General features: G+C 39.9%; 2 protein-coding genes across 5 annotated transcripts in view; one reads left to right on the top strand and one right to left on the bottom strand.

The window, feature by feature from the left end:
• Positions 1–657, bottom strand: part of TYW5 (tRNA-yW synthesizing protein 5) — a 21,271-nt gene extending 20,614 nt beyond the window's left edge. For 2 of the 4 annotated variants that reach the window (XM_021718480.1, XM_021718478.1), the window contains exon 1: positions 552–642. In XM_021718480.1, the coding sequence (XP_021574155.1) occupies positions 552–629 (78 nt within the window). In that variant the 5' untranslated portion in view covers positions 630–642. Of the gene's footprint in view, positions 1–551 lie in introns of all 4 variants that reach the window. The other 2 variants (XM_008069795.2, XM_021718481.1) reach the window with 2 other exon arrangements.
• Positions 658–880: 223 nt separating this feature from the next.
• On the top strand, positions 881–10,502 carry MAIP1 (matrix AAA peptidase interacting protein 1). The gene is made up of 5 exons (XM_008069796.2): positions 881–1,340; positions 5,213–5,284; positions 6,309–6,435; positions 8,045–8,192; positions 10,230–10,502. Exons 1-5 carry the CDS (start codon positions 900–902, stop codon positions 10,306–10,308), a joined length of 867 nt encoding a protein of 288 aa, XP_008067987.1. The 5' UTR covers positions 881–899; the 3' UTR covers positions 10,309–10,502.
• The last annotated feature ends 1,135 nt before the right edge of the window (positions 10,503–11,637 follow it).

Genomic DNA, 11,637 nt, shown 5'->3' on the forward strand with positions numbered 1-11,637 from the left:
GGGAGTGGGGAAAGGGCAGTGAATCCCGTACTAAAACTTTAGGAAACTCGGCAGAAGATGAGGAGACGGGGAGAAAATGGGGAAGAAACCGGCCTTGGTAGCCATAGAACCGCAGAGGTTTTTTTTTTTTTTTGTAGAGACTGGGTCTCGCTGACTGGTCTCGAACTTCTGGCTTCAAGTGATCCTCCCTCCTCGGCCTCCCAAAGCGTTGGGATTACAGGAGTGAGCCGCTGCGCCGGACTTAAATCTTCTTAATGGGGCCCTCGGCAAGGCCGCTCTTCGCAGCGAGTACAGAGCTTAGGCAAAAATGCACCTCGCACTCAGCTCTCCGCGGTCATCTTACTCCCCAGAAACACGAGGCCGTTATCTCCGGAAATTTTTAAAGACCGGTCGACCGCCCCTCCACGCCCTCCCGCCGAAGGGCCAGTCATCCTCTGTGCCTGCCGCCTCTCCCCCACAACATCGGTCTCAAGAAAGCATCTCGGAGTCGCCCGAACGACAGAGACGTGCCCCCTGTGGTGCCGGGTACCCGGCCCGCGCGAGGGCCTCACCTGTGGATAGAGGTGCTGCATGAACCTCTCCCGCGAAACGCCCTCGAGCCGGGGAACCAGGATGCGCGGCCCGGCCATATCTGCTTACACTTGCCTCTTCCCGGTCCTGGGAACTTTGGTTCCAGCGCGCTCCACCGCGCGCCATCCGCCCGGAAACACAATCCGGGGAGAAAAGGTCCGTGAGGCCGGCAGACTCTGGAGAGCCTCCGGGACCAGGTAGACTCACCAGAGGTGGCAGCAACAAGCCACGTTGGCCCTCCAGCCTGCTTCTCTGACACCGCTGGGGTGGTTCCCCACCGACTCCCTTTCGATACTGCACAGGCAAGCAAGGGGTGAAAGGTCGTTAAGATGGCGCTGGCCGTTCGTCTGCGCCCCCAGTCTCTGCTCTCTCGATCGCTGCCCGGCGGGGCCGTCCGACTCCGGGCTCCCGGTGCCGCCGAGGGGAGGTTGCCGTTGGCCGGACTCTGCTACTTCTGCCGCTGCCGCCTCGGCGCGGGAGCCGCCCCGTTTTCCCGAAGCTCTTGGGCCTTGGCGCCACCTGCCCGGGGTCCCCGGCGGCCCGTGCTCAGCCCTCCGGGGCTCCCCGCAGCCCTCGCTCCTTTTCCTGCCCGCCCTCGGCGCAGCTACAGCACGGAGGAGCAGCCCCAGCCACGCCAGAAAACCAAGATGATCATTCTGGGATTCTCCAACCCCTTCAACTGGGTTCGGACTCGCATTTACGCCTTCCTTATCTGGGCCTATTTCGACAGAGAGTTCAGCGTCGCGGAGTTCTCTGAGGGCGCGAAGCAGGTGTGTTTATTGTCTGTCTCGCACGCGTTCAGCTATTATTCGCACACGGGATTTCTTCACCGGGGCCCAGACACAGTCTTCCAGCCGTTTCTTGACTTAAAGTAAGCTTCTGGGTGTATTTGCCTGGCCGCCGAGGAGGGGTTTCGTTGAGAGACCAGGGTGAAGCCACCCCAATTACCTTTTCACTCTCTGCAGGCTTCGAATCAGACAAAAAATGAATTCACAGCCCCTTTCTGCCACTTAAAAGCTGTATAGCCTCATCTTTTCTGAGCGTCATTTTACATATCTGCAAAATGTGAAAGACAGTGCCTGACACTTAGTATGCACTCCATAAATGTTTGTTGAATACATTGATGAATGGATAAGATTGAAGAATAAATGAGATGACATTTCCAAAGTGCTAAATAATGTCACCTTGGGTAGAGAGGCAGAACTTCCGCCAGCTATTTGACAGAGCTCTCTGCCCCTATTAAAGGATAACCTGGAGATGAACAGTTTTACCTTTTCACATAACTTACTGAAAGTGCCTGGTGACTGATAAGTGCACGGCACCCTGCACACAGTGAATATGTTGAATACTTAGCCCTTGATGATTCATAACCCTGGCTTTATCAGTTTTGTCCTTCTTTCTGAATGGTTGATGACACCTTGGTTTTCCCTTGCCACATAATGGTCACTTTGAGTCTTGAGATTATTTACAGGTTTTGTGTGTACATGCTTTTATCCAGCATGAAGGGCCATCTGTACCCTTCTTTTGACTCCCTCAGAGAGTGTACCATTCTCCAACATTGCAGAACTATTGATAAACCATGTAAGTCATAGTTTATTTCTCACGTCATACCTCCGTATACCTTGAAATTATGTCATCAGTGTAATCATTTTGCAATATTAGTTGTATACTGGCTTTGATATTTTTACTCTTAATTTATTTCAGATTATTTCCATAACCATGACCATTTGTATTTATTATGAGACCTATCAGTTGTACATTAAATGTTTGTCAACTTTATGTAATCAGTGGCAGTATTAATTCTTGCTACCCACTTCCCCAAGTCAACTCTTGAAAAAATAAAAACAAGAAAACTTGATTGATATGCCTAACTCAGCATCGTAAGTCTCTGCTCATGCTAGTTCTTACAATGTTTGGTTCATACAGGGATAAATTGAAGTGACCCTACTACTCCCTACAATGCCTGCTGAGCTTGTCAACCTCATAACACATCTATGACTGTACCAGCTCATTTATGTGTCAGCAAGGAATGGAAGTCATCTCCCCACCATGGACAGCAGTCAGGCCTTAGTCCTTGTGTCCTCTGGAAACAGAGGAGTGTGAAGCACAGTTTTGGTTGCTCTGAGCCTCTAGCCATTGGCTATTTTAGCCTCCCTCTTTGCTAGTAGGCAGGATTTCCACCTTCGTCAGCCAGTCTATATATACTTTTGCTTTGTGTTAGTCAATTTCTGTGCAGTTAGCCATCTGACTTTCCAAAAATAATATCTGGGGTCATTTGGTAAATATTTAGCAATTTCCTTAAATCAGTGGTTACCAAACACTATTAAGATTAAGCAAGTTCATTCGTCAACAAAGGTTTATAAAGACATGGTCAAAAAGCCCTCTCCCTACAACTATCGCGGTGCAACTGTACTTTCCCTTATGAGTATAATTCTAGGGCTTAGGAATCATCTGTTGCAAAAACTTCAGCTAGTGTATTTACTCTCAATGGACTCCACTCCCCCTTTCTCCTTAGGCTAATCTCCCAGGAATAAAATGTTATCTTGAGTTGTGACTCTCAACTAGATCATATTCATTATGATTTTTATTTTTTAATCATAGAACATGAAAATGAAAAGACACCTCTTGTAATTTAATTCTTCATTACAAATGATGAGATCAAGTTCCAGAAAGGTGAAATGATCAGCTCAAGAATGTAGCTAGTAAGAGTTGAGGTGCACTGCCTGTGACCCACTCTACGTGCATTCCTGGGCCTCCAGAGTCACTGGAGATCAGGATGGTTAAAAACAATCCAGGCAAGCTTTTACTTATCATATGAGCCAGAGAAATCGGTGGGCTGATGTTAACATAAGCCTTATGTTAGCTTCACAGACCTCATATGGCATTGATAAGTGCATAGGCATATAGTCTTTGTGATTGCCATTGAACCATATACTGTTTGTTTTCTTTTATCTTGCATGTACATTTAGCCTTCTCTGGGGGTGGAGGGGAAGCTATTTTCTAGAAGCCTGTGGAGATTGAACACTTCTGTGTCATCAAGACCTTACTAAGTTAGGCCCATGATGCTTCATTATTATCTTGTAGGATAATTTGCTTAGGTGGGATCTTCTGTGGCCATATAAACTGGAGTCTGATGGTTGAGTTTCATCATGATGGTTATGGGCTTTGTTTATTTTGCCCAAGTTATCACCCATCTTCCACACATGAAGGCCTACCAAAACACAGTATCTTTGAACTCTGAGTGCCTCAAAAGTGTTTGCAATGAGTCCCTGAATCCATTTGGGCATGTACATTTTCTCAAAATTAACTCCATTATTATATTCATTTGCCAAAGTTGCCATAACAAAGTACCACAGAGCAAGTGACTTAAACAACTGAAACTTCAACTTCAAGGTGTCAGAAGGGTTGGTTCTCCTGAGCCCTTTCTCCTTGGCTTGCAGATGGCCATCATCTTGCTGTGTCTTTGCGTGGCCTTTCCTGTACATGTGTGCCCCCTTGTATCTCTTTATGAGTTCACATTTCCTCCTCTTGTGAGGATATCAGTCAGATAGGGTAGACCCCATCCTAATGACCTCATTTTAACTTAACCGCCTCTTTAAAAGCCCTGTCTCCAAATACAGTCACATTCCAAGGAACTGAGTCTTAGATCTTCAACATAGGGATTTGGGGGAAGGAGGGCACAATTCAGCTCACAATATTTGTGCACTATCCTCTGTCTGAGTACCTGTGCATCTCCTTTCTCCTGCCAGTTCTTCAGATTTCAGCTTAGATGTTACTCCTTTAGGAAGCCCTCTGGTCTTCCCAGATTAGGTTAGATGGCTCTTCTGTATGCTCCAAAATCATTCTTTTCCTACCTCATCATAATTCTTTTTTTTTTTAAAGCAGGATTTATTGAGAGGACAGAAAAGCTACCACAGTGGGAGGGGATCTGAAGGGGTTGCTCCATAATTCTTAAACCTGTCAATTTACTTGGCTCTTTCCCCAAGCAGACTGAAAGCTCCTTGAAGACAGATAGGGTCTTAATTCAGTTTCATTTTTCATTCCTTGGAATGTAGAGAATTGCAATTGGGAACTTTCCCCTTGAAAATGGATCCTCATATTAAAAATTAGGATCCACTGTTTTAGACCGTGTAAACTCATTCCTTTTCTCCCACTCTCCCAAACCTACCGTATCTCTCTTAATGAGGTTCAGGCTGCAACCCTGATCTACAGACTCTCAGGACTCCCAGTACAGTCTAGACTGTCGCTTTCTAACTGCTACCTCTGCATGATTATGAGGTGGCTAATATCATAGTCAGATGATTATATTAAAAGGAAATGATTTTAAAAGGAAATACATAGGATTTTTATTAAGGCATTTAATGTATACACCACATACTATCATTTCCTAGATCCTAACAGTGGATACATAATTGGAAATTGACTCACTCACTCACTACTATAAGTGTGGGAAAGCCATACAAAAAATGACAACCAGCTCTGAAGGAGGAGACATACTTAGGTATTGATATATTAGTACTTAACTTTGTTTATCACATTTACCATAAAATCATTGTTGTTACACGTAGCCATTTAAGTATGAGCGTTTTGCACGGTGTTTTGAAATAATAATCCTAACCCTTCCCTCGCTGTTTTTTTCAAGGCTTTTGCTCATGTATCAAAGTTGCTGTCACAGTGTAAGTTTGATCTATTGGAAGAACTTGTGGCCAAAGAGGTATACTTTCAATTTCCTTTAAAAATAAATCTTGTATTCTCTTGTAATAGAATGATACACATTTTCCTTAGTTGTGCTTAAAAATAGTGTGTGTGCCAGCAGCCAAAGTAAAGTCTATGTATCTGTCCTTGTGAGTACCCTGGGTCATATAAAGGCATGGAGTAACTCCTGCTACTTAAGGCATAAGCACTTATTAATAAATATGATGTCTTTCAGGTATAGTTATGTAGAATGTTCTGTTAGAAATGATTTGGTTGAATAATTTGATGCATTTCAACCTTGCTTTTTGAGGAAATATTGTCAGCCTTGCTTTTGAGGATGGAAAATATAGTAGTAAGAGGGGGTACCCAAAAAACCCTGGAATTATCTTTTGGATGGTAAGCCCCTTGTAGTAAAGGCGTCTCCCACTAGGTAAGTGTTCTAGGAACCCATCGGCATCAGTATCCCAGCCAGTGTTGTTGTGAGAGGCTGCATTCAGCTTCAGTGAGTTCTTTTTTGGAGGTACTTCTAACACATTTGCTCATTTCATGATGAGTGATTTACAAGTGCACTTCCTCACACCATACTGTTTGTTCAGCAGTTTTTGACCAAAAACAACATGATCCCTGTGCCCCACCCTCCCTATTCACCAGATCTCATCCCAAGAGTTACATTTTTTTGTTTCCCCGATGAAAAAAGCCCTTAAAGGAAAACGTTTTGCTGATGTAGAAGAACTGAAACAAAAAAACGGCAGAAGCACTAAAAGGCATCAAAATTGATAAATTCAAAAACTGTTTAGAGCAGTGGAAAAAGTGTCTTGATCAGTGTATTGCATCAGACGGAGAGTACCTTGAAGGTGACTGAAGTTTAAACATGTAAGAATAAATACACATTTTTTATAAATAAATTCTGGGTTTTTTTGTGTCCCCCCCCTCATACATTTAAAAATGAGTTCAGAAAAATGTATTCCACGATAAAGATCACTTTTTGAAAAGATGTCAAAAGTTGAATTGGTGAACTAATAGTTTGCTTTTTCTAAACTTAGGTGCTACATGTATTGAAAGGAAAGGTTACCTCCCTACCTGACGCTCATAAAAATGCCCTTGCTGCTGACATAGATGATATTGTATATACATCAACAGGAGACATCTCCATTTACTATGATGAGAAAGGTAAGGCCGGAGCTTGGTCAACTTTAAATGATCCATAATTGTCCTGACAGGCTAAAAGAGCAAATAGTCACAAAATAGTGGGGTTTTGTTTGGATAAGCGGATATTTATAGAACTTCAAAGATGATGATATATTCTTTCTTTAAAGAGCTAGCTTTGAAAGACCAGCAATATGGTAATCATTTCTTATGCCTTTCTGGCTAGTACTTTTTCCCACTACTGATTCATAGGAGAGAACGTCATCACTTACGTTGATGAAAATAGTCTGTGTAGGATGAGCTGCTCCCATATCTCAAATTGAAAATATTGATGTTGTAGATTTTCTAACCCGAAGGAAACCATCAAGCATTTTAAAGCTGCACATTGTATGAAAGGAATAAAGAATTAAAAAGAAAAGAAAAATCAAAGTAGATGGTATCAGCTAAAGACTGCTTTGAAAAGTTTAACTGGAGGAATTTCAAATAGGTTTTATTTTTAAAAGGAAGTTTAGTGATTATCTGGTTCTTTTCCTTGTCCAGTACATATAGTTTCCCTATAGTATTCCTGAAAATTCATTGATTTATTCCTTCTACACATGATGGCCCTCCATATCTATGGGTTCCACATTTGTGGATTCAACCAACCTCAACTTGAAAAACAAAATATATATATGTGTGTGTGTGTGTGTGTGTGTGTGTGTGTGTGTGTATGAAAAGATAGTTGTGTCTGTAATAAACATGTACAGATTTTTTCCTTGTCATTCCCTAAACAATATAGTAGAACAACTGTTGTCATAGCATTTACATTGTAGTAGGTATTGTAAGTAATCTAAAGATGATTTAAAGTGTACTAGAGGGTATGTGTTATACAAATATTACCCTATTTTATATCAGGGACTTGAGCATCTGTGGAGTCTTGTGTCCACAGGGGGTCCTGGAATTAGTCCTGCGTGGATATCAAGGGACAACTGTATTTTCACATGTGTTAAGTGACAGCCACTTAAGAAATGTAGCCCTAGCTTATACACATTCAAGGCAGTGCTGATAGAAGAACTTTTTTCATGCACATATTTTTTTGAAACATTTGGAAAGGCATTTTTAGTGATAAGTTTTTTCTCTTTCCCAGTGTTTCAAGGTGCATCCCAACACCTTGGTCTCTAACTGATTTGCACACAGGCGGTTATCAGAATCACCAACCCACCAAAGTGAATTAAGGTAGAATAGAAGCCCTCTTCCTTCTGGCAGTTGGGGTTAAGTTAATTACTTAGCAGCAAAAAAATGTTTCTTTTCTCCTCATTTTTGGTTTGACAGTAGGTACTTGCCATAAGATTATTGTAATAATAATTTTAGAAAATGGCACTATTTGCAAATAACCCACTTAGTATACTTAGTAAAGTATGTGCTCCGTAGATAGTAGCTTTATTACTGAGATGCAAAGAGGAGACGTGTTATAAACCCTAAGAACTTTCTAAAATAAAAAAGTAGCAATACAGGTTTCTCAGGTTACACCAGAATAAGCACAAAACTTGATCTGTGACAACTGTATAACTATTGCCTTTTGGATTTCACTTTGGATATATGAATGATAGATTATTGTGATTTCTGTTTGTGTGTGTGTGTTTTTTTCTCTAAGGAAGGAAGTTTGTTAACATCCTGATATGCTTTTGGTATCTAACCAGTGCCAATATCCCCAGCGACACTTTAAGAGGAGCCAGTGTATTCCAGGTTAAATTGGGGGATCAGAATGTGGAAACTAAACAACTTCTTAGTGCAAGCTATGAGTAAGTATACTCTCATTGTTTCCTTTCTCTAGAAGATAGAAGGTAGTGTGAAACTATGAAAACTAAAGGATCTTTTAGGAAGAAAGTAATTGAAATTTGACAAGTTATTTCTGAAGAGAAAGGTCAGAAAGACACAGGATATGAAACAAGAATGTTAAGAAATTAGAAAGAGGGAATGTTGCTGAATTTAATAAGTGGTGTTTCAGCTACCTGTTACTGAGTAACAAACTGCCCCAAAACTCAGTGGCTTCAAACAGCCATTTATTTGACCTGCTATCTCACTGCTCAGAAATTCTTGATGGGCTCAGCTGTGGGGTTTTCTCTGCTTTCCTGGAGTCAATGTCACTGGATTCACTTCCACGATGGCTTCTTCACTCCCACCTGTGGCACCTTGGCACTTCTTGGCTTTCCCACAGTGTCTCATTCTCCAAGGTCCCTCTTTGCATCTTGGACCTGTGGTTGTTTCAGACTAGCCACATCTTTTACATGGTGTTCGGATTTCAAGATGTAGAAAGTGGAAGCTACTAGACCAACAGAGGGACTGCATCCAGAATTAGAATGACATTTCCACTATACTCTGCTGGTCAAAACAGTCACAGGCCCTGCAATGTTTAAAGGGGATGGAAAGACTGTACCACTTTATGGGGCAATGAACAGCAAGTCCACATTCCAGAAGAGCACATTGAGGGAAATATGGTTGTGGCCATCTTTGGAAAATAGACTCTGCCATAACTGGCATATGGACCACTCATTCTCTAGATACCTATTGATCTTCTGCATGCCACCTACTCTATTAGGGCTTCAGGTACAAAATGGAAGTGATACTGCCCTTAAGAAGATATAATCTAGTAGGATGTTAGCAACTTATTTAAAAGAGACATTACATTATACTTTTGTGCTAATAAAATTTGTAACAGTGAAATACTGGAGCAAATAAGTGGAGACAAAATTTAATATTAAGATAATGTTATTATATAGAATACTATTATTATACAAATTTGCTTTAAAATAACAAGCAAATCCCCAAAAATAGCCTAAGAAAGAAAATGTATTCTATTTCACTAAGGTAAAAGATAATTATATCCTTATTTTTTTCATGTTCCTTAGAAATATGTTTTCCAGTTTTGCTGTATTAGTAATTACTCAAAATATTTTTTATATTTAAAGAGTTAATCTGCTGAATTGGCTCTTTTGTATGACATAATTTATAAAGATCACTGTCATTTATACCAAACTTTGTCTCTTCTGGTGTTCCTTACTAAGACCATGGGCAACTCATAAACGTTTATGTTCAAGGTTGATTTAATGCATATAACCAAATTCTATTTATTTTTAAGTTGGTAACAGTATTATTTGAAAAAGTTTTTCCTGTATCTAGGTTATATATTTAAAGTGCTATTTGCATCACTGGAGTCCAGTTTATTTCTACTTGTATCAAGCATGTGTTGTAGCTAGTATTTTATTTTATTTTATTTTATTTTTTTGAGTTGGAGTCTCACTCTGTCGCCCAGACTGGAGTACAGTGGCCACTCCTGGCCACCACAGCCTCAACCTGCTGGGCTCTGGCGATCCTTCTGCCTCAGCCTTCCGAACAGCTGGAATTACAGGCGCACGCTACCACGCCCGGCTAATTTTTTGATTTTATTGTAGAGATGAGGTCTCGCCTGCCCAGGCGGGTCTCGAACCCACGGGCTCAGGCAATCCAATCACCTCAGCCTCCCAAAGGCACAGGATTACAGGTTGAGCCACCGAGCCTGGCTGTAGCTAGTATTATAAACAAAATAATATCCAAGTTTCTTTCAGGAGCTGGGATATGTTGAATGTAGATCATTTCATTAGAATACTCACTTTAGTTGAGAATGTACTTCAATATTGTGCATATACTTTTTGTGATTGAATTGGTAGGTTAAACTTTTTTTTACCATTAACCATTTGCTTGCTGCTAAAAGCTCCCCTACTATATACACTTGCAAATTATGAGGTTTTCTAAGAAGTATTTGGGTGTAAGATTCACATTATTTGCAATGTTCTTCCTAGATTTCAGAGGGAGTTTACACAAGGAGTAAAACCTGACTGGACCATTGCACGGATTGAACACTCCAAGTTGTTAGAATAATCTTTCTTGGAAAAATCAACTTATGGACTTTTAGCAATTGCTGTGAAAAACTAAGGAAGAAAAATTTTTGGATCATTTGATTTTCACTTAATCAAGTCTGTAAATTACTTTATGTTATTTTGAAATACTCCTTGCAGTATATTAACATGTTATAATAAAGCATTTTCCACAGATTGTTATCACCTTCTTTAAAAGTCAGAATTTTTTTAAAAACTACAATACATTGTTGGTGTCATATTCAGTATAATTTCCAATGCTACATGTATATGTGTAGATATACATGCAAACTATAATTTTATAGATATAATTTAAAATGTATTTTTAAAACTACCGAGATATTTCTAAATTAATAGTCCTTAAATAATTTTTTGTGGCCATTACATTTAATTACATTTATTCCTTTACTCCAAGTATGTGTAAGATTTATGTTAAAAAAAACACTGCTGTTCTTTGGTCCTCTTTGGACAATAGCTAGATGAGAAGGAATAGATGAAATTATAGCAGATTGGGCTCTGCAGAACTAAAATTCAGTGAATTTGAAGCATACTAAAGCACAAAGAGAAAAAGAATAAGATAGAATAGTGCCTTAGGCACCTGTGTTCTAATATACTATATCTGAAGTCCTAGATGTTGGGGCAGGGGAGACAAAAACAATGTTAAGAAGTAATGGCTGAAATGTTTCCTAACTGATGAAAACTGTGAACTCACAGATTCCAAGAAATTCAACAAGCAAGGTAATACACACATACACACACACAAATCTCATCAAGGTATATCATAATGAAGTTGTTGAAAACCAGAGAAAATTTTAATTGGAGTTGGAGAAAAAAGGCATATGCCATACAGAGAAATTAAGATAAGAATAACTACATATTTCTTTTTTTAAGGCACAAGTTAAGAACCTTGGCATAACATCTTGAAAGTACCAAAAGAAAAAAAATAACCTGTTGACCTAGAATTCTATATTCAGCAAAAATATTCTTCAAATAGGAAGGTGAGAAAATACTTTCAGACAGAGAAAAGATGAGAGAATGTATTGCCAATAGACATGTTTTATAAGAAATGTTAAGGACCAGTGAACAGAGAAGAGTTAAGAAATGGACCCATGCATATATGGACAGATTGACTTTTGACAGAGGGGCCAAAGTAATTCAATAAGGAATAGATAGTATTTTCAATACATGGATTAGCTGTATATCATAGGAGAAATAGACCTCAACTGTTACCTCACACCATATATAATTTTCATGCAAAATTTAGATTATAAAATGAATCAGACCTAAACAAAACTAAAACTAGAAATTCTAGGAAAAAATGGGAGAAATTATT

Source organism: Carlito syrichta, unplaced genomic scaffold, assembly GCF_000164805.1.
Source record: "Carlito syrichta isolate Samal-C Ts95f unplaced genomic scaffold, Tarsius_syrichta-2.0.1 Scaffold312209, whole genome shotgun sequence".
Classification (NCBI taxonomy): Eukaryota; Metazoa; Chordata; class Mammalia; order Primates; family Tarsiidae; genus Carlito; species Carlito syrichta.